We start from the raw sequence: 22185 nt of genomic DNA, 5'->3' as shown, positions 1-22185 counted from the left end.
GAGACGCTTAGAAACTTCTCTATACAAAAAATATAAGCTGATTTCAAGCAAGGAGATGACTCAAAAAAAAAAAAATTAAGAGAAGTACAGCGACAGGTAACACTTGATAAAAACAGGTTGTTTTGTCGTTCTCTGGAAGGTTCCCAACAGTGAATTGTAGAGATCACGGGTGCGGAACGAGTGAATTGTCCCATTTCTATGGTATTTTCGTGGCTTCCGTGGGCGTATCGTGAGTAGAATGCCCGTGCACAACCTGCACGTGCAAGGAAAAAAAAATCCCTTCTGCCCGCAAACAAAAACATCGTTCACACGTATCCGGATATTTTCGACAACGGATATTTTTCCCCTCCGTTTTTGCCTCACGTCGACATGAATACGGCGTTTTCGGTCACCGAAAACGAAATTGGAGCAATTGGAGAATACCCGGCCCACCAAATGTCCTGCTTAAAAAAGCTGCCACCGCGGTCCCGCAGTCGTGTTTAACAATGCTGCTTGTCCGCAGTGGCATGGGACAGAAAATGATATTCATATAAACAACTCTGTTCCTAAACCGGACATTCTACAATCGCTCGACTTCTTAAATTTCATTTTGTTGTTCCGTTAACTACACTTTTCACGAGATTGTGTGAAGAAGAAAGGATTCGTTTACTCATTATGCCTAAGCGCTCGTTTCAGTGATTAGGTCTAAGCACTCTCCTAAAATTTTAGCTTTCATTTTGCGGTTCGGTTAACTACACTTTTCAAGAAAACACTCCTTTACTGATTAAGCTAAGCGCTCGCTTCAGTCATTAGGCCTAAGCATTCTCGTAAAATTTAACTTTCATTTTGCGGTTCAGTTAACTACACTTTTCATGAGATCGTGTGAAGAAGAAAGCACTCGTTTACTGATTAAGCCTAAGCGCTCGCTTCAGTGATTAGGCCTAAGCATTCTCGTAAAATTTAGCTTTAATTTTGCGGTTCAGTTAACTACACTTTTCATGAGATTGTGTGAAGAAGAAAGCACTCGTTTACTGATTAAGCCTAAGCGCCCGTTTCAGTGATTAGGCCTAAGCACTCTCGCCAAATTTTTGCTTTCACGTTGCGGTTCGGTTAATTACACTTTTCATGAGATCGTATGAAGAAGAAAGCACTCGTTTACTGAAAAATTAAGCTTAAGCGCTCGCTTCAGTGATTAGGCCTAAGCATTCTCGTAAAATTTTAGCTTTCATTTTGCGGTTTAGTTAACTACACTTTTCATGAGATCGTGTGAAGAAGAAAGCACTCGTTTACTGATTAAGCTTAAGTGCTCGCTTCAGTGGTTAGGCCTAAGCATTCTCGTAAAATGTTAGCTTTCATTTTGCGGTGGCAGTGCGTTTTACTGTTTGCCTTTAACAGTTTTCATTCATCGACTTAACCTCGTCCCAGGGTCTCTCTTCTTCCCTTTCAAGGAAGGAAAGAAGAGAGGTTGTCATCGACTACGGGACTGCGGACAGCGGTGGCAGTTCATTTTATTGCTTTTACTTTAACAGTTTTCATTCAACGACTACGGGACTGCGGGACCGCGGTGGCAGCTTTTTAAAGTAGGACATTTGGTGGGCCGGGTATTCTCCAATTGCTCCAAACTGTTTATAAAAAGGCTCTCCGGACTGTAGAAAACGGATGTTTATCGTATTCTTGTGGACAAGAGCAAACGAAGAATTCCGAATACGATGACTTCAAAGGCTCGTGAAATCACAGAGAGCGCATGCGCACGCATGATCTACAGGTGGAGGTTGTCCAATCGTTTTCGCGCATTCGTGTGGACGAACAAACACGATTCGAAAACCCTACGCGCGGACACATTCTTTCATCTACAGATACGAATATAAACATAATTTTCCTCCGTTTGTTTTTCAAAACAAGTTGCACGTTTCTGTATTCGAAATAGTGTGTATAGGTGGTTTGCAACCAATCTCTAGAGACACAGATAACAATGCTGCAATGTACAATTTCTGGCGGACGAATAAAAGGAGGAAATGAGAGATATTTTGTTTTCGTCCACCAACATGGCGGCGATGACGTCACGAGAAAATCACCCATTTGTAATGGAAGACCTTAGATAGCAATGACCAGAACCAAGGTTGCTGACCAGCGGTTTTCATTAAAACAATGGTTTGCTGGGGGTGCTCAGTCTCGCGGGCTCAGAAAACCTGGTTGAATGTGTGCTTCTTTAAACTCCGCTTATTGGCGGAACTTCATCTATGGGAGCGCAATTTTCAATTTTTCATTATACTTTTGCAGATATTTAAGCACCATAAACACATTTTAAGATTTGTATTGTTATCTCATCTCATTAAGTTCTTCGGTTTTTCTGATACCCGGGTGATGGTAGTCTCAGCGAGTGTTAACAGCCTTAACTTTCCATAGTTTTTGCAATTTTTCAAGTCTCTGTTTTTGAAAGAAAAAAAATGCCAGCAAGTTGTTACTCTACCAACCGGACCCACCACGGTTTTCTGCTAATATGCAACGACATCAGTCCAATACGATTCAACACCAGTCAAGTCTCACTCATCTGGACGCAAAATATTTATCTGGCGCATGCTGGCTAATTTTTCACACCCGACGGACAAAAGCGAGATTTTCGCTCCGAACCAATTATATGTAAAATCATTACATGAAAGTGATCAACTCTTACAACGCGAGACCACGTTTTGTGTCATCTTCGGCAAAGTTCGGGTATATATCGTCGGAAAACCGTTGTCTCTGTTCAGAGGTCGAAGCAAGTCTTCAGAGATTCGGGAACGTGGAAACGAATATCTCTCGCAATCGACTTTAGCAAGTTGTTATATGAGAACATAAAAAGGCCAAACCAAGTCACGGTTATAGTTTCAACGCTAATGTCATCTTCTCAAAACAGCAAGAAATGCTTCATGGGGGACATCCACTCTTCCTATCCTCTTCATTCGCTTTTTCCCTTCCTTTTGCTTTTGCAGTAACTTCATTTTTCTGGTTATGTCACCACCGTACTGTTAAGAGAAATAAAAATTTCCGTGTTGATGTTTATCAATTTGTGCCTTTCGTAAATCCGACAAAAAAAAAAAAAATCTGACAAATACAAACGATATTTGAAGGCCGTTGACTGAACTAACCTGAAATATTCAAATCTATCGCTGAGATAACTACAACAACCTATAGCAATTATATTTTGCTATTTTCTACTCATGATTTCACTTAAATGCCACAAAGTTTACAATACTACTTGGCAAGTGGCTCCTCGAAAAGGAAAATAAACAGATAGATAAATTGCTAAAGTAATTTTGAAACTAAAATTCTACTAGCTCAATCGAGTAAGAAAAGTGACCGTCAGTTTGCTGTTACTCCCCATTAAAAGCTAGATTTCGAGGGAATTTTCATTATGGATGATTTTCAATCACGTGATGAGACGGCCATGTTGGTCCACATGACAACAGCAAATTATGGCTCATGTTTTGCATAATAATAGAGTCAAATCCCCAAAAGACATTTTACTCTATTGTTCTGTGCACCAACATGCCTGCTGTGACGTCACGTGATAACCATCAAAAGATGAAAGGAAATGTTAATCCTAAGGCTGATGAGGTTATAGTTCCCCCTCGGACCGCTAATCGTTTTTAAGCATCACTCGAAAAACTCTTGTAAAGCATAACTGACATCAGAAACCCATAAGGGTTGAAACGTGTAACGCGCGTTCACAGCTTCCGAATATTCAGTGCGAACTGATTGGTTGAATGTTTCAGTGCTAAGTACCATATTTGGAAACCCCTCGCTCTTGTTGTTCCAAATATGGTACTTAGCAAATTGAATATTCAGAAGCTTGTTTCCCAGCACACAAGGGGCCGTTACACGTTTCAACTCTTATGGGTTTCTGCTGACATTTAATGCTTGCTTCAGATTCTTTAGTCAACTCCTGTTTATTTTTCGTCCAAGAAGAGGATAGTTAACAAGTTTACTAGAAGATCTACAATTTGAATTACAAGGAAACCACAGATAGACCAGATAATCAAGAAGAGAACAGATGACCGCAACGGAAGACTTACACATTTCGCCGTGACGTCTTTTCTTAGAGCTTTTATCCTGTGGCAAGAAAAACATCATCTACATCATCTTCGTCATTGGAGAGCTTTAGCAACGACAGCGGCGACGTCAACGAGAACGTGACAAATTTGCATATTTAGTGGCCAAAGAGAATAGCTTTGCACGCTCTGCACGTGCATCTTTTCATTTTTGTCTATTCCTTCACCGTCGTCAACAAAACAACAACGTGAAATGACCAAATTTGATAATTTTTCATTTTCTCCCCTAAATAAAGCGTCGCTCATAACGTCCCCTCATAACATTCCCTGATGGACTACCATACTTTTCTTACATTGAAAAACTTGGAATAGTAGTGAAGTGATTACAATTATGAGAATTTATGTTTTGTGATGACGTTCTCGTTGCCGTTCCCGTCGTCGTTGCTAAAGCTCCCCATTATCACCAACATCATCATCGTCATCAGCATTTTCATAAAACCGCTGAGTTCGGATTTTAAACGTTTTTCAAAGCTTGTAACGCGTTTTAAGTGAACGCAAAATATGCATAACGTGAAGATAAGGTTATGAGTATATCCTTACGTTTCTCTTGCCGTGATTCTCCCGCGTATAGATGCTTGAATCACAACCTCGAATAGCTGCCTGTTCAACAGAACGAAGGTGAAAAGCAAGTTGTTATGAGTGACACCCATTCCGCGATACGGGTTGAATTTCGAAGGATTCCCTGACATCGCTGCATGCCTCCCCTCCCTTTAGTAACGTGTGACACGATTTTTTACGGGAGTTTATTTTTGCGCATTGGTGACTTTTTACGATTATTTACGTTTCCATGATCTGCCTATGGGATAAACACGCATAAAATTCAGTTGAGTTTGTTTTAAACGGAGTCTCATATAACAAGTGCTAGCTCAAACCCTGTTGGCTGGGATATCTGCAGAGATGGGTGACCGCTTAGCACACCGCATTTAAGGAACTTTTTTTTTTGGTTTTTTTTAATTTCATTACTGCACCTTGCCAACTCCGTTTCTGTCATTTCAACGGAATCACCTTTTTCATTTCATTTGGTTTGTTTCGTTAACTTTGCGATTAGCAGTGTGACCAGATCAGCGTGTGGCCCATAAAGGACGACTAAACTGTCAGCATGCAATGTGAACGCTCTTATTGGGCGTCTTATTTATCCACTTTCACCACAACTGTGGTGGGGGTCGCACAACAGAGCGAGGCTCCAAATTAAGTGCCCCCTTTTTACCCTCCCAACCATGATATACCACAGACGACAGACCACAACACCGGGAACTACATGCCCTACTCTTTGCGACAAGTGTGCGGGTTCTTTTACGTCCCCCAAGATTATGAACATTGAAGGGTTGTGAGACGGGACCTCCGGCTTATCGTCCTTATCCGAGAAGACTAGAGAGTCTAACCATTTGCAGATGTAATTACAAAGGCAGCACTTTCTCCTCAGTTACTTGGAGACCCCGAGTGTTGGTCCGGCCGGAGTTGAACTCACAACCTCCCGCGTGACAGCCCGGTGCTCAACCAACTGAGCCACCGGTGAGCGGTGCTCTTCATTGCTCTTCTTTGTTTTCGCGTCGCATTGCAATCCTCGTCACGCAAGAATCAGGGATTCATTGGGTCCAAAAGGGAGCATTTTCGGACACAACTGCAGTCCAAGAGGAGTGTGTACAGAATTATTAAAGTAAAGAAAGACTACTTGCACGAAGGATGTGACGTACCTTGGAATGACTTCTTTAAGCTTGGTGCAAAGTGATCGCCCTGACTCCACCGCCTTGTCTGCATGAACTATACAGCTTAATGCATCAATTGCAGTGCCGTTAATTAAAATGTCCATCTGAAAAATAGAAAACACGGCTTCAAGTCAGCATCAAGTTTACAGTACACTCGCGGAGTTTCCATCACCCTTCTAGGGCTTTGAAATAGGAGTGTTAAAATTTACTTTGAACAATCTATATTGATCTATAAATATTCTCAACCCAGTTCGAGGTCCGTACTGTAAGTTACGGACCCATCTTTTTCTCGTTGACTTCAGGCCAAAGTACTAAGCGCGCGGGCCATAAATCAAGAGAAAAAATCAAGGCGAAAACAAAATCAATTATCGGTATAAATCAACGGGGAAAAACGAGTTTAGACATCTACAGTATCTGGAGTGAGGTACTTCAAATTTGTGTATCCACACGTTTTAGCAGGCCTTTGATTATACGCAAAAAAATTTGGCCGAGTCAGTTGGGCCCTGGCAACTAATGACGTCAAAGAAGTAACTTGTTCGCATCTCTTTAGAAAGAAATGAGCAAAAGGGTAAGAAGTCTTGTTGAAAATCTAGAGCTTTTTTGTTAAGTCTCTATAGAAATGTCGGACAATAGTTACCCTTCGGATGCTAGTCAATGTTCTGAGTGAATGGTGGAATTACATTCTTGACTTCTTTGACGTCATTAGTTATCATTAGGACCCAAATGGCTCGGCAAAATTTTTTTGTGTATAAAACAAAGGCGAAACGAAAAGTTAAAAAAATGGGGGGAAAAAATACGCGTTTAGGGTTAGTCGTAAATCGGGAAAGAGCGAAACAATGATGGGAACTGGGGACAAAAGCTAAGGTATGCAGAATAATTTCTCCAGAAGAGGTTAAAAATCCACATGGGCTTACACGGATGATTCAAATTGAAACGGGGTGCTTCTCCATTTCAGGGTCATTCCTAGTGGTATGACGCCGGTGAAACGAGACTATACAGAGTAACACATCTTGTAGAAGCCAGGCACACAATACGGAAACCGTCAGTAACACACGTTTCGAACCTCCACACCGAAGGACAAGAATTCTGCGGGCATTACCGCGCATTGAAACAAGAAAAGCCAAAAAAAAAATGCTGAACTGTACCCTAACTATGTTCGTCTCTCTGTAGCCTTCGTCTTCATAATCAAAGCTGAAAAGAAAAACATTTCGTAAGTATATAAAGAGACCCGAAGAAAATCGATTTGTCCGTCCCTATAAATGTTGAACTCACCTCGCATAACCAGAGGACTGAGATTTGAGCTCGTCATAGAAATCAACGATGACTTCACTCAGTGGTAACAAGTATTTTATCATGACACGTGACTCATCTATGTACAGCACTTCTTGTTGTTCACCGCGCCTACTCTGTACGAAAAGACGACAAAGAAAAATTATACGCGAAGTAAAAAAAAACCGAGGAAAGCTTGTCATTTTTAGCTGAGCTTCCCGTTAAGTGTCCAACTCCAAGATTATCGCCAATTGTCGTTTATCCTCCTCAATTTTCGCGAGTTCGTCAGGATGTACCTCCTAGCAGTTGAGCATCAGGCATCCGGCGTGCGGCGGCGGTTCGCGGAACCCCACCATGCCAGCAGAGTCTTTCTTGAATCGATGAGAAAGAAAGGACTCTGCAGAAATCGTGTTAAGTCTCTATTGAGTATGCGCAAGCCGTTGCTTGGAGACAGTTTCAAACCCAGGCCAAGTCTCGATCGCACTCCTAGACGCCTTCGTACTGAAGGCTAGACTTTGACCTTCGCCTTGTGAAAATATGATGCACACGCTGCCTAAACAGGTTTGACCGGAGTGACTAGCCCAGAAACTTGGGTTGCAGCAACTTAAAAGGCTTGACACGATTTCTGCAAAGCCTTTCTTGCTCGCCCTCTGGCGAGTTTTAGAGAGGCTCTACTCGCAGGGTGGCGGAACCCCGGCCGGATAACACTCTGGGTTTTACATTGTTGAAAAACAAGTGAGAAGAAAGTGCAGCCTCTCTATTTTCATCTGCAAAGACTGAAAAAGCCTTCTCGTATAAGGACTTCAAGCAGTAGGTCACGCTAGAAAAGACAGCCCTTGTTCATTAACTCTGTTGAAGGTAGAAGAGAACACACACTTTTTGCCAAAAATAGGGCACAGTGTTGATGTTTGTTCCATTTTCTCAAGCAAAATTAGTCTAGCTTGGCAGTGATATCTCAAAAAGGCTGGTGGTATGTGAGACCCGCCAGGTAAGCAAAACCAGCCATGAATCAATGCTGACTGCGCGATATGGAGACAAGAGTTGAACAAAAAAATCCCAAACTTACCTCACAAAGAGTAAGCATTTTCCCCATGCATTCCTCGGGGAAAACGATTGTACCCATCACAAAGGGTTCCATGTATAGCTTAACCATTGAGGGTTCTGGAAGCTAAAAAACAAATCATTTCATGGTAAAGTGGCGTATCGTCGCTTTTTCCGTGCCATTCATTTTCGAGCAGTTTATTAATCCTAACGTTTAGAGAAAAGTGGTGTTTAAATTAAGTGCAGTGAGAAAGTCAATGTAATAAAGTTAGCCAATCACAACACACGCAGATAATCAAACGAGCCACTCACAACACAAAGGAATTACTTGCAGCCGTCGTTAAGGACGGTGCCTACTATTGTTACTGCGCATACGCTCTGCGCATCTCGAGATATTCGGATTCCTATCGGCGACGCGCATTAATACAGGAATATTTTTGCGCGGTTCAAAACTATGCAGAGAAAGCAGAACTGAGCTAGTGCTCATGGTATCCAAAAAGGAAATTGGGGGTAACCATGCATTTTTCAGAGATAACTAAGCTTCAATTTGGCAAAGAACGCCATAAATTGCTTTGTATTTTAAAGCTTTTTACAAATATTGTTGATTAATTATCTTCGAAAAAATGCGTGGTTACCCTCAATTTTCTTTTTGAATTTCAATAATACTTGTTAAGATCTGCTTTTCCCGCATATTCAGAAAACCGCGCAAAAATACCTTTGAATTAGTAGGCACCGTCCTTAAGCGCGGGAAAACGCACGGGAAATGCTTTTACTTTTGCGTCTGATTAGGGAGTTTAAGCAAAGACGACGGCTACGGCAACGAAAACATCATTCCAAAATATAACTTAGCGTTATCGCACGTAGTTCGCGATTATTTCGTCTTGTTCACCTTGTACAATACGGGCGAACTATATCCTGTAACTGGATGGGTACGAACGGTACGTTGTCGTCAAAACCTAAAATTAGGTGATTTCACGTTTTTAGGGACCTTAAGGGTGAGTTCGATTGACCGTATTCCTGAATAGGAATACATGGAATATAAGTTTAAAATCCTTCGTTTTTACGGGGATTCACGTTAAGGTTGTCACACATCTGCTAAAATGCTTTTTTAGACCTATTTTTATTATCCTTGCTGCTTCGAAACGCGCCAAACATACCGTTTTCATCATCACTTCACGTGTTCTTATTCCGGAATAGGGTCAATCGAACGCGCCCTAAGATCTACGACGGCGACGGTCGACGATAACGTCACCTCATACTATAACTTGGCTCTATCATAAGTCTTTCGCGATTATTCAGTCTCGTTCACGTCCGACGATATGGGCAACGTATCCTAAAAATAAATTGGTACGAGCGGTTTCAGAGTGAAAACAGAGAATGAAAGATTCTGTGTTGCATGCTTACGTTGTCGTCAAAATCTCAAATTTGGTGATTTCACGTCGTCGTTATTCAGTGGACCGCATCCCTACATGCTAAAATCCGTGCTGCACGTGCTGCACGATTATTTATCAATGATATTGTTCTGTGGCGTAGCGGTCGTCGTTTCTTGGGTCTAATCTCGAACCCAGAGCTCTTCTCTTGACTGAGGGAGAGAAGAGCTCTGGGGAATCCTGAATCAAAGTGTCTTCTTATTGGTTTCGTGAAGAACAATCAAAAGCGTCTCTAATTGGTGCATTCATGTTAGCACGAGGAGTGAGCAGGCGCAGTAAGGTTCAAATAGCTAATTTTTGATTAAAGAACCCTACGGCGCAGGTTTTCCTAAATAGAGTTTCCCAGAGCCTTGGGTCGACCCGAGGCTCTGGTGGCGAGAATGCTTAGGGTCTGTTTACATGGAAAGACGATGATCCTAGTGCTAGGATCATCCTCTTTCCATGTAAATGGGCCCTTAAACTCCGTTGTTTTGTGGACTACGGCAAAAAAATGCACAGAAATTCGTGTTGCACGTGTAGCAAGATTATTTCTCCATTTTTAACTGATACTAATCTTGCTTTCTGGCGTTGTCGTTGCCGTAAACGGCGCTTTTGCTTTAACTCCCTATTGGCTAAAAATGAGGGGGGAGACGTTTTAACCAATCACCTCGAGGGTAGTAATTCACTTTCTACACCAGCAAAATTGAAAAAAATCAATTCAAACTTGTTTTTTACAAGAATTGGATTTCTCAATAAGGTATGTACGGCGGAGTTGGTGTACTGTGTGTTTTTGTTAGACAAAAACTTGAAACGCTTTTTTCAAAGTTTTCCCCATCTTACTTCCAAAGGATTGAGGACTTCAATTTCTTTCTCTTCTTTGCCTGCTAAAATCACTGTCAAAACAAAGCAGAAAAATAAAGGTAAGCTCGAGTCGCATCAGAACCAAACAAAGGGAGCTTAAAAGCTGAAGAGCAGTACCTTTGTAAGGGACATTCGGCGAGGTTACAATCACACTTGCGTTGTATTCCTGAAAACAACAGGAAATTGTTAAATATTTTCTCAAATGTTTGATTTGCCCCTTCCACGATGTGTTGTTTTCTTTAAATTGATAATCTCCACTCGGACTGTCCTTGGAAGCGTTCAACTTTCCCAGCATGATTTCCCAGTACCCAACCGGTTGGTTTTGCTGACAAATTACAGAAACTCCAGAATCGCGCGGTTCGCGTCCTTACTCGTTCCAGTTAGGATGCTGACGCCAACCAACTAATCAAAAAGTTGGGCTGGGAAAACTTAGAAAGTCAACGTCAGAAACTAAAAGCAGAGATGGTCTCTGATCTGATCTGAAGCCTTTATCATTCCATCACGGAACATAGGCCATTTACAAGGTCCCTCCAGTCCCCTCTGTCCCTGGACAGCTGTTCAAGCTGATGCCAAGAGAGACCTCTCGACTGGATGGTACGGTCAGTGTCTCTCCTCCAGCTGTTACGCGGTCTCCCTCTCCGTCTACTTCGTACTGGAGTTTGAAACCCCCCAACACGCTTCCTCCCCCCCCCCTCCCCGTTAAACCCGTTCAACCCTCCGGGACCCAGTTGATCAAATCCCGATTAAGGACGGTCCCTACTATTGTTATTGCGCATACGTTCTGCGCATCTCCAGATACCCGGGTTTCCTATCGGTAGTGCTTACCAATGCACGGATATTTTTGCGCGGTTTAAAACCATGCGGAGAAAGCAGGACTTTGCAAGTGCTCTCGGTATCTAAAAAGAAACTTGGGAGTAACCATGCATTTTTCAGAGATAATTAAGCTTTTATTTGGAAAATAACGCCATACATTTCTTGGTATTTTAAAGCTTTTTACAAATATTGTTCATTAATGGGACATTAATGAGTGGTTATCCCCAATTTTTTTTTTTTGATTTCAATTAAGGTCCGCTTTTCCCGCATATTCATAAACCGCGCTAAAATATCTTTGAATTAGTAGGCACCGTCCTTAACACAAATCTGTAATTAGATCCCGACCACGGTTTGACTTTTTTGGAAATATTTTTTTTTATCAGTAAATAAGATTCATTTCAAATTTCCAGTTATCCAGGATTAACTTAGTTGTCAGTCTGTGAACTACTGTGCACAGGGACCCCACTGGTTTCTTGAAAGTCCCGATAACTTTTCGGGCCCCAAAAGCCATTTGCGCAACTGCCTTCCGCTTGTTTTAAAAAGCTGATCTTTTAGTATGTTTTCAAGATAACCAAAAGCAAAATGACTGTGAAGTTTGATGACTTAAAAAACTTCTCCTTTCGTAAGATACGAAAGGAATTGTGACACCCCGAAAGTTTCGGGACTCCCAAGAAACGGACCCCACGTCTTTAAAAATGAAACTGAAAAAGGCACCTTTGAAAGCAACTGAAAATTGTCAATCTCTCTAGTCTTTAAGAATAATGATGATAAACCGTATCCCTGTTTCAAAATACTGTTTGTAGAGAGTATAGACCGTATTCATAAATAGCGGCCAAGAAATTATTCTTTTGTCTTTGTGCTAATCATCCTCACTAGCCTCACTTTGGCGCAAACATTCTTTTGAATTTGTTCGTGCTGACGAGGCTAGTGAGGATGATTGGCATATGCAACGGAGCAGTCGTCGTTAAAGGCACAAACCTGCTCTAGTCTCTGTTTAAAGACATCCATGTGAAGCAGACCGAGGAAGCCCAGCCGCCAGCCTTGACCAAGAGCAAGGCTAAAAATAAAGATATAACATTTTTTTAAATAGTTGAGATTATTGGATCAACCGTCAGTGCTCTGTGCTCATATTTCTGGTCAATAACACGCAAAATGTCAACCTCGTTCCCACGGTCTCTCTTCTCTGCCTCCTTTGAGAAAGGCCCTGGGAACGAGGTTGGAAAAATGTCAACCTGTATTTGCTGCACAACTCCGCCTTTAAGTCCATTTTCTAAGCCTTTTCTAAATAATGTTGTTTTTAAAGCTAATAAACTTATGTTTGTATGATATTGACCGACAAGAAAAAAAAAAACAAACTTATTCAAGATCAATTGTTGTATACAATTTAGATAGAAGGCCAAAATCATTACGTATTTTCATACCAACTATCTGCATGCACAGTGACGCTGGCATCATTCAAAGTGAGCTTTTCAATGGCAGATCGCAAATAGATGTGTTCTGTCTGATCCACAGGGTATACACCAGCAAAGACCTTTGAAACAAGAAACAACCACGGACGAAAATCACAAGGCGTCCAGTAGATTTACTCAGTTAGGTCTCGTTCAGGATTGGTCCCCGATGCCTGGTGCTTCCATACGGGAACTACTGTGAACAAACATTTTTCATTTGCCGGCAAGGGTATCACCTTTCAGGGGAAGTGGTACTCTGGTACCGATAAGAAGCTCGAGAGTGTGGTCTAAATTCGGTTTCGCCAGTTCCCCAGCCTTTTCCTTACGTCGGTTAAGGAGGTACAAACAAAAAAAATACAGGACTTGCACCTGGCAATTCCAGATCCAATTTCGGGCATGAGGTGCCCCAACAAAACTATCCTAGTACCCGTGCTGGACCACCATACAAGGGTACCAAGTGTGAACGGACTAACAAAGAGGTTGATTTACCAGTGCAGAAATAATTTCACCCGGTTTCCACAAATGCGTCTCAGGTTAGCGCCACATGAAAATTGAATGTGTTCCTTTCGAGAGGTCTCATCCAGATAGTCAAATATTCTTGTCCACGCGCAATGGTCTATAAGTTTCGCGTAAATTTTGAATAATCAAATGCGCAATATTAATTATTTGTAAGTTGCTTTGGTTTGTGTGGCTACCTCTGACTGGGCAAAAAAAAAAAAAAAAAATACGTGTCACATTCTCGGCCAATCAGAGAACAAAGAAAACCCAAGCGCGACTGCACGTCTTTTCCCGCGCTTAGGCGCTGGCTACATGTCTTTGCCTTGCGTTCTGAGTGGGTCATTTGTTTGCTTGTGTCTGTTTTGATTGACTAAGGAATTGATTTGGTTTTAGGCTACGTACGGGAAAGCTCCCACCCCTTCCCCGGAAGCTTACCGTGGGTTTCATGGGTTTAAATCCTGACAATGGCTCCACAGGTGAGTGGGGGTGGAAAAATGTGTCTCCTATCTGTGCATCTTTACTGTTCCTTATTCCACAGGCAACAAACCCAACTTGACCGGTATAGCTGATGAGTCAAAATTAAATTACTAACAGTAATTATCAGACCACAAGTTTGAGTATAGAGTAAGAAACGCACAAAAAAAGAGTGTGGAGAAAGTCCTTAACTTGCATTAGGCTTTATTGTAAGCTACGGTAATACGAGCAAGAAAAACGTCCAACTTGTCTCGCAACATTGCTGGGAAACTAGTCGAAAAGCGATGTTGTGCGTTTTACATTTCACGCACAACCTGTCTCGCAACAAAAAAATGTGTTGCAAGTTGCGTGAATTCAGGCCTCTGATTGGCCAGCTACGAGGTCACGTAAGCTTAATTAATCTATGAAAACAAAGATGGCGGTCGCCACTTGGCAGAGGAAACGTACTGCAGCCACATATGACGTAATCTCCACTCTTGACGAATCAAGAGCGCCAGGAAAGTGATTTTGTCATGAAACAAGTTGCCTTGGAGTGGTAGAACGGGCGGCATTTTGGAGATTTTGTTACAGAAAGCAGAGCTTTCTGAAACATGCAGCAGCAACTTGCAACACATTTTTTTTTTTTGCGTGTCAGGTTGTGTGTGAGATGTAAAACACGCAACATCGTTTTTCTACTTGTTCCGCAGCAATGTTTGCGAGACAAGTTGGACGTTTTTTTTGCTCGTATTACAGTAGCTTTACATTCTACTCATTCTACTTACAGAGCCCCTGTTGACACTTCCCCTGGGTACATAATTCCGACATCCATTACTTCATATCTCTGTTTAGAGTAGCCTGACATAATTTCATCTCCTGTTAAAACAAGTAGCCAATTAAGCGCTAAAAGGCTTTTTAAAGTTCTGATCAGGCAGTGCAAGAGTGTCTTTAGTGTATGCCTAAGAAGCTTAGCTATCACACGCTATGCTGCCATGATTTCACTAGCAAAATCATGCATTAGTAAGTAAGTAAGCAAGCAAGCAAGCAAGCAAGCAAGCAAGCAAGCAAGCAAGCAAGCAAGCAAGTAAGTAAGTATGGCTTATTCAACTACAATGACAGGAGATCCTAGATAACAGTAGTTATATCGCATAAGCCACACAATACGTATCATACTACATAATACAATTGTTACTGTTACTGTTACTGTTACTGCTCCCTTAACGCCGCACGGCGCTGTTGGGGCCAGCAGATGAAGCAGCCTCACGTACGAGCCCACGCCAGCCGTCGCAGCAGCCGGCCGCCCTGGTAATCCCAGCGAAGCTGAGGCCCGTCCACTCAGTAATGTTGTCACTCCACTTCTTCCTAGGTCGTCCTCTGCTTCTGCCACCTCTGACTGTGCCCTGAAGGCACGTCTTGGCCAGGCCGTCACTACGTGTGGTGTGACCAAACCACTTCAATTTCCTGGTCTTCACAATCTCAAGAAGTTCTTGATGACGTCCAATTTTGGCAGTCAACATCGCTCTAACACTGTCATTAGATATTCTTTGCCTGTAATCGATTCCTAGCAGTTGTCGGAGACATCTCATCTCAAAAGAAGCTACCCTTTTCTCTAGGTAGGCGTCGAGGGTCCATACAGAAAAACAGAAATGACCATTGATCGTAAAAGTTTTATTTTTGAAGATAGAGAATTACATTTATCATCCCAAACAACTTTGAGTTTTGAAAGAGAACTTTGTGCTTTGGCCATTCTGGAGAGGATTTCAGATTTGGAACCATTATCAGTCACTGTCATCCATAATTAATTGTTACAAAATCGCTAAATCTCTTCGTGTTTAGTTTAGGGGTCAACGAACGGCTACGTCCTGGACGGAGATTGTAGTCCTGTTGAATGGTATCCCTGTACAGGACCGATTTCATGGGTTCTTGATGTTGTGATCGCAAACGAAATTTGCAGCATGCGTCCGCCTACACTCCGAGAGAAATTGTAATTTGGTTCGGTGAAGGGCCTCACCGTAACTCAAATCAGGGAACATAATGCGCAGAGCTATTCTTTGTACTGACTCGATGACGTTGTCGCCTATTTCCCTTTTGTAAACGGTCGTTGCCATTTGAAACGGTCGTTTCCATTTCTCAGAACGGTCGTTGCCATTTGAAACGGTCGATGCCATTTTTTAGCTTTGAATTACACTCATTAGGTCTAAGAACTCAAAAGGTTGCGGTTACTGGGAGCTGTGTCTCGCTGGTCATGTGTTAAGATTCGGGTTAGGGTTCTGTTTAGGGTGAGGGCTAAGAACCCGAGTTCGAGTTTTGAAATTTTCGGACTCTTTTTTTCCTGCAGTTTTTCTTTTATAAATGTTTTTTTTTTCCTTTTTTGTCTTATTTTTTTTTAATATTTTTTCTTCTTTTTTTTCTTTTATTTTTTTTTGAAGTGAAGTGTGTAGTCGACCGTTATAAATGGCATCGACCGTTCTCAGAGAGAAATGGCAACGACCGTTTCAAATGGCAACGACCGTTTACGAAAGGAAAATTTGCGACGTTGTCAAGGTACTCCGGCAGTGCAGCCCACACGGGGGGCGCATACTCATACTCGCATTACAGATACCACATCTGTTTTCATGTTGCTACTGCATTTTTACGTTTCTCTGACTTCCTAATCTCTTAGAACTCTAGCTTTCTTCACCATGCAACCTCTTGTATTTCCCATACTAATCCTATTCCTCTTTTAAAAGGCTATTCTCGTCCTCCTACTACCCTTGTGAGGTTCAGATAGCAAGGAGAAGTTGCTGGGGCCCTTGTCTTGAGATCTGAAGATCCCAGGTTTGAGTCCTGTTCTGGATACTAGGTGAAAGTGTTCCTGGTAGTTCCTGGTTCATCTCCACCTCCGAACTTGTAAATGGCCAACTGGTTTGCCTCCAACCAGTTGGGACTCGTGAAAAAAAGTTGTTCTGTTCTGTTGTATTATTCCTTGACCCAGAAATGCCCAATGGGCAGTGGTCAATTAAGTGATTTTCTTTTTCTTCCTTTTTCTCCAGGGCTGGTGTAGTGGTGAGAGCATGCACCTCCCAACTATGTGGCCCGGGTTCGATTTCCAGACTCGGTGTCATATGTGGGTTGAGTTTGTTGGTTCTCTACTTTGCTCCGAGAGGTTTTTCTGCTGGTACTTCTTTCCTTCCCTCATCAGAACTTAGAGGGGTCATTTTTTTGAAAAGTTCCTCCTTTGGCAGTATTTGTATGCTATGAGAATAAAATAACCATCATTTAATGTCAACAGTTACAGTACCTTTTGTCAGTGATCCATTTAAGACTGCGACAAGACAGATCACACCTCTGTAGTGGTCATACCATGAGTCAAATAACAGGGCTTTCAGCGGAGCTTTAGAGTCACCCTGAGGGCTAAATATCACAACTTTATAGGACCTTAACCAATGATGATGTAGACAATCCACAAAAATAATAATACAAATATGCAACAGAACAAGTGAAAGATCTTGAAAAGAGTAAATATTTAAAGTGATGTAAATGCCACTAGTAACAAATCAAACCAATATCATTTCAGGAAAAAATCATCTCCTAATCTCGGGCAATAAATCAAGTGCTTGAGAAATCCCTAGAGCGGCCTTCTGACATGCTATTTCTTTTCTTTCTCTGTTTTGTCTTCAACTTTTTGTCCCAAAGTTTTCATGAGGGAACTTGACTTACATTTAGAGCGGTTTTCAATTGAGTGTCGAAAGTAATTAGTGAATTGCTATGGTTTTGCATTACTTCACTCACTGATTGGTTCAAAGTTCTTGCGCCACTTTTTCAACCAATCACAAGTGAAACCAAAACTAATCATGGCTCACGCATGCACATTTTCCCGCGCTTTGTGTCGGCTACGTGTAATTACTTCGAGATTTAACTGGTTTACTGGATTGTCTCTTACTTTTTGATTGGCCAAAGTAATTACTTTGGTTTTGGTTTTACGACACTCAATTGAAACTCCCTCTATTCAATATTAATTTTATTAATGTATTTGACTTTGCTTTGATGACATAATATTGATGGGTGTTCAGCAAGTATAGGAGGCAAAATGTTCTTATGAACATTTTGCTTGTGATCATGAATCCCACTCACCAAGGAAGCTGTTGAATAATAGTTTCAAGGATGTTATCCACTCCAGTGCCTGTTTTTGCTGAAATCTAAAGGAAAATAATGGTAAGAAAAACAAGAGGACAAACATTCAATTTTTTGTGGCAAATTGTTAATACAAAAAATGTTAGTAAGTTGTTACATTTCACCTTTAAAATCTCTTCTTGTCTTATGTCAAATAATTTCTCCATTTGCTTCGAAACACCCTCAGGATCTGCACTCTTCAAGTCAATCTAAAAAGTGGTTATAAAAGAGTAAGGCACACATTTAAACGACATGACAGATAAACAACTTTATGTTATAGTTGGCGTAGTGTAGTGGTTGGTGCACACAAGTCAGGTTATTCATTCTCAGTTTCCTTACATCTGTACATAAGTAACTTTCCGCAATGTCTTTCTTTCTTGTTAAGGGAGGGGGGGGGGGGGATGGGGTGGCTACATAACACAAACATTCTCTTCTGAAGGGAGTATCAAGACACTACGATACAACACTGCAATTCAACACATGTCCTTAAGGAGCCCAAAAATGTGATTAAAATACGAACACACAAAAGCTACAGGTACAGTATAACACCTCTCATAAAAGTATTTAAAATCAATAATAAAAAGCAAAGAAACAATGTCTGAGAACATAAAATAAAACTAATTATGCACCTAAATAATAATGAGTAGAAAGTCGTAATTGTCATTTAATCATCATTGCTGAGCCTAATATTCACTAGGTTCCTCTTGATTAGAAGTCATTAAGATCGACAGACTGTGAACTTTAGGAAAAACACACTAAGTCAATATTCATGCTTTCTACTGAAAGAAAGGAAGAGTTTTGGCCGTGCTAACCTCTTTATTGTGATCACCTTTGCCTCTTTACCTACCTTGTTGAGTACCGGTATTATATGTAAGTCTTTATCAAATGCCAAGAAAAAGTTGGAAACTGTTTGAGCCTGGACACCCTACAAAATTAATATATGATTTGTTTTATTTGGAGAGTCGCTTGTGATTCTCTATTTATTCAACTTGTTCAACGTTCATGGAAAAAAACCCAAAGTAACTGTTTTAATGTTCTGCACACAATTAGCTTTAGGTTAGAAATTTCTGCCTCTAAGTTGTTCATAGGGAAAACTCGGACCGGACAGAAGGGAAGCATGGAAAGCTCAGTGGTGAGTGCTAAACCTTCCACCAATGTGGCCAGGGTTTGATCTCTGGGCTCAATGCCATATGTGCATCAAGTTTGTTGGTTCTCTACTAATTTGTTCTGAGGCTTTTCTCCAGGTACTCACCACAAACCCATACTTGATTTGATCTTCTTACAGCAACAGCGACAGTGGTGGTGGCAGCAGCAGTAGTAATAGTAGTATAGTAGTACATTGTAGTCTTAGTTGAGAACCAACAAACTCAATCCACAAATGACGCTGAGTCTGGGAATCGAACCCAGGCCACATTGGTGGGGGGTGAGTGCTCTCAACACTTGGCCATGCCACAATGGATTATTAAGTCCATTTTACAGCAACACCACTGATCATGTTCAGAGGTAAACAACACACACAGGGTTGATTTAAGGCTTTATTTTCGGACATTACTAAACAACGAAACAGCGAAACACCAAAACGCAGCACCAAAACACCATGTACATGCATGACCTCACCATACATTGAATACTAACCGACAAAGGTTGGATTTGAGATTAAATATTGTTTTAGGCCTACTAACCCTAACCCTAAAACGGTATTGTACCTTATCTCAGTCTTAATCTGAATCCTAATCTTAATCTCAATGAATTAGGAGCAATAACATTTTAGGACTAATTTGGCCTAAAACGATATGTAATCTCAAATCCAACCTTTTTCAGTTAGTATTCAATGTATTGTGGGGTCATACATGGTGTTTTAGTGTTCTGTTTCACTGTTTCGTGTTTTAGTAATGCCCTTTATTTTCAGCCATTTTTCGTCTAGTGTTCCACTGCCCTCAAACAAGATGGATTAAATCAGCCGAAGCGGATCCAACTTAATGTGTAAAACATGCACCTCACCTGCGCTGAATCAACTAGTAAAATGACACCCTGGCAAGCTGCCAGTGACCTTGATACTTCATAGCTAAAATCAACATGTCCCTAAAAAAGAAAACATCATTGTTTTTGAATTCAAGCTAAATGGAGACCACAATAGACTTGACTTGAGATATTTGGTTGACACCAACTGACTGACTTTATAACTAATTCAGTCTCAGGAGGAAGGGGAAGGGGTGGGGGAGGGGTCGAGATTTGTGGGCAACTGTTTCCTTCCCTCCTCTCCCCCTCACCCTTCTCTTCATTTTTTGCTCTGTCAAAAGTTCTCTTCGGTGAGATCTAACGGAAACGCTTGCTACGCAGGTTAGGTCAGAGAAAAATGCATAAAAAGTTCTCAAAATGAGCAGAAGAGTATTTTGGAACCAAGTCTTTCCAGATTTTTCCCAAAAGGCTCTTTTGAATACTAGATCCAAATCTGCTAAAGATGCTGCACTTTTCCCCTAACTATTTCAGTGAAATATCTGAAGCCCTGCCTATAGCTGTATCTCATTGCTCATTGCTTGCTCATTGTCGTTGTTGCGTAAGCCCCTTGATGACTCAGCCTCACCAATTGTCTGACAAACAGGCAAACAGGCAGACAGACAGACAGACAGACAGACAGACAGACTGACTTTGATGCTCAACTGACTAAATGGTCAATAATTGCTGCAATGATGACAAACTGAGTTCCTTTTGACACAGACTTACCGGTGTATCAATAAGATTTAATAAATATGTTTCTCCATTGTAATTGTAAAACAGTGATACTGTTTGAGCCTTAACTGTGATCCCCCTTTCTCTCTCAACTTGAAGCTTGTCAAGTACTTGCTTGTTGTCAGTGTTTCGTGATATTGTACCTGACAGAGATGTAGCATCAGAATTAACAGATCTTAACAGTAATAAACAAAGGTACAGGGGTCTCTTCCTAATGTTTTATACAGTCCCATTTCAAAGAATAGACATGCCATTCTGTAATTTACTTAAGGTACTTCCATAAAGAGCAAGCATTTTATTCATCCTTGGTGTACATGTTACAACCTACATTGTAATACCAAGCCTAAGAGTGGAGTTCTCAGGTTAGTCAACCTGGCTGGAGCCTGCGATCTAATTGAAACCCAGTACCTGGTCAGCGGTCAACTTAAAAAAAGAGAAGCTGACCTTGATGAGTTCTAAACTTGAGTCCGCGATATGGTCACGTGACACTGGTCACATTGGCATTCATGGAGGGGTGGATGTACATACAGTTGTGTGGTGACCAAAACCAAATTTTCTTGCACAGATGGGTTACCATATTTTTGTACCCATGGTGTTCTGCGCGCACACCTTTGGTACCCGGAGCTCTGCTATAAAACTCACAGATGACATCTCTGAGCAAGTAAGTGAATTAATTTCATCTTAAAACTAAATGATGTTAAGCTACATGTACTCTCCATCATTCAAACAGTTTATTTGTTTACATCATGGATACCTGTCATTTCAAGCAGTCTGTCAGCAAGTGTGCTCTTTCCATGATCAATATGAGCAATAATGCTGAAGTTCTTTATCCTAGACACTGGAAATTCTGACATGTCAATTTTGTCCTAAGTGAAAAAAAGGAAAGAGAAAAACTCCTCAACCTCATTAAATGGAACTGTACTAATAAAAGAGAATTTATGTGAGACCCTTTAGGAGCGATTATAGAATTCAGGGCAATCCATATGCAAATTGTCGGAAGCCTTTGAAGAACGAAACACATACATTGTAACAATAAGCGCTCTTGTTATTCAATGATATGGAAATAAGTGGCCCTGCATTCTACAATTTAGCCCTATTCTGGTTCTGACAGCTTCAATTGCCAATCAAAATTAACAAAATACCAAAAATGATTTTTGCCTGTTTCCTTCACCCAGAACAACATACCTCCACCTCTTACCTTTTTGAACATTCCATGGCGGGCCGATTGAGTGAACTTTCTCCAAAATTGGTGCTTAGAGATCAAGCGCCTTCAAATGGAAAAAATTATCAAATATTAAAGATAATTACGTAATTTATTTCTTTAAACTGGTTGATTTCGAATCCTCACAAAAAAAATTCTAAGAAAACACAGAGAAAATTGACGAGTTGTCATGACTTTTAAAAATAAGTTACCTGCCCTTCCCTGAAAGCATGCATTCTGCCCCAAAAGCAATGAATGTATTCCCTCTCACAGAGCGGCTGCTAAACCACGAAAATTGAGCAAAAATGGTTAAAGTGGCAATACCTTTTTGACTCGAAAACTGCATAGCTATACTTAAATCTCATGACAGGAGCTAATTTCACCATTCGGTTCACAAGATAAATGTGCTAAATATGGAAGAAATTATCGAAGAAATTATCAATGCATCCGCCATATTTTAATATAAAGGTATATTTAATGTAAGTGAACCCGAATTGTCCTAATAGCTGCAACCGCTGGAGGATAAGACAGCTGGCG

The 22185-nt window shown here is 41.1% G+C and overlaps 2 protein-coding genes across 3 annotated transcripts in view; both read right to left on the bottom strand.

The window, feature by feature from the left end:
• Positions 1–462, bottom strand: part of LOC138015229 (uncharacterized) — an 8986-nt gene extending 8524 nt beyond the window's left edge. The window contains exon 1 of the mRNA XM_068862194.1: positions 1–462. This exon is cut by the window's left edge and continues 796 nt beyond it. The gene's annotated coding sequence lies outside the window, so the exon portion shown is untranslated.
• Positions 463–2277: 1815 nt separating this feature from the next.
• Positions 2278–22124, bottom strand: LOC138016221 (translation factor GUF1 homolog, mitochondrial-like). 2 transcript variants are annotated; one of them, XM_068863385.1, is made up of 22 exons: positions 21861–22124; positions 21646–21715; positions 21202–21313; positions 20442–20590; positions 19719–19799; positions 18565–18642; positions 17843–17926; positions 17679–17743; positions 16846–16958; positions 14351–14441; positions 13551–13680; positions 12591–12700; positions 12148–12226; positions 10474–10522; positions 10336–10388; positions 8112–8213; positions 7049–7182; positions 6922–6967; positions 5765–5880; positions 4611–4670; positions 4035–4071; positions 2278–2984 (listed from the first exon to the last, which is right to left on the bottom strand). In XM_068863385.1, exons 1-22 carry the CDS (start codon positions 21992–21994, stop codon positions 2859–2861), a joined length of 2019 nt encoding a protein of 672 aa, XP_068719486.1. In that variant the 5' UTR covers positions 21995–22124; the 3' UTR covers positions 2278–2858. The 2 variants fall into 2 exon arrangements, with proteins under 2 accessions (XP_068719486.1, XP_068719487.1); XM_068863386.1 differs by having other exon boundaries at positions 21973–22120.
• Between the last annotated feature and the right edge of the window lie 61 nt (positions 22125–22185).

This window comes from Montipora capricornis, chromosome 9, assembly GCF_036669925.1.
Source record: "Montipora capricornis isolate CH-2021 chromosome 9, ASM3666992v2, whole genome shotgun sequence".
NCBI lineage: Eukaryota > Metazoa > Cnidaria > Anthozoa > Scleractinia > Acroporidae > Montipora > Montipora capricornis.
The sequence above is the reverse complement of the archived record's forward strand: the minus strand, read 5'-3'. Positions and strand labels throughout refer to the sequence as shown.

Coding starts and splice junctions, on each gene's coding strand:
- LOC138016221 (XM_068863385.1), bottom strand. CDS start 21,994: ATGCAGTTTTCGAGTCAAAAAGGTATTGCCACTTTAACCATTTTTGCT. Junction 7,183..8,111: donor AAATGCTTACTCTTTGTGAG/GTAAGTTTGGGA, acceptor CTTTTCGTACAG/AGTAGGCGCGGTGAACAACA. Junction 6,968..7,048: donor CAGTCCTCTGGTTATGCGAG/GTGAGTTCAACA, acceptor TTTTCTTTTCAG/CTTTGATTATGAAGACGAAG.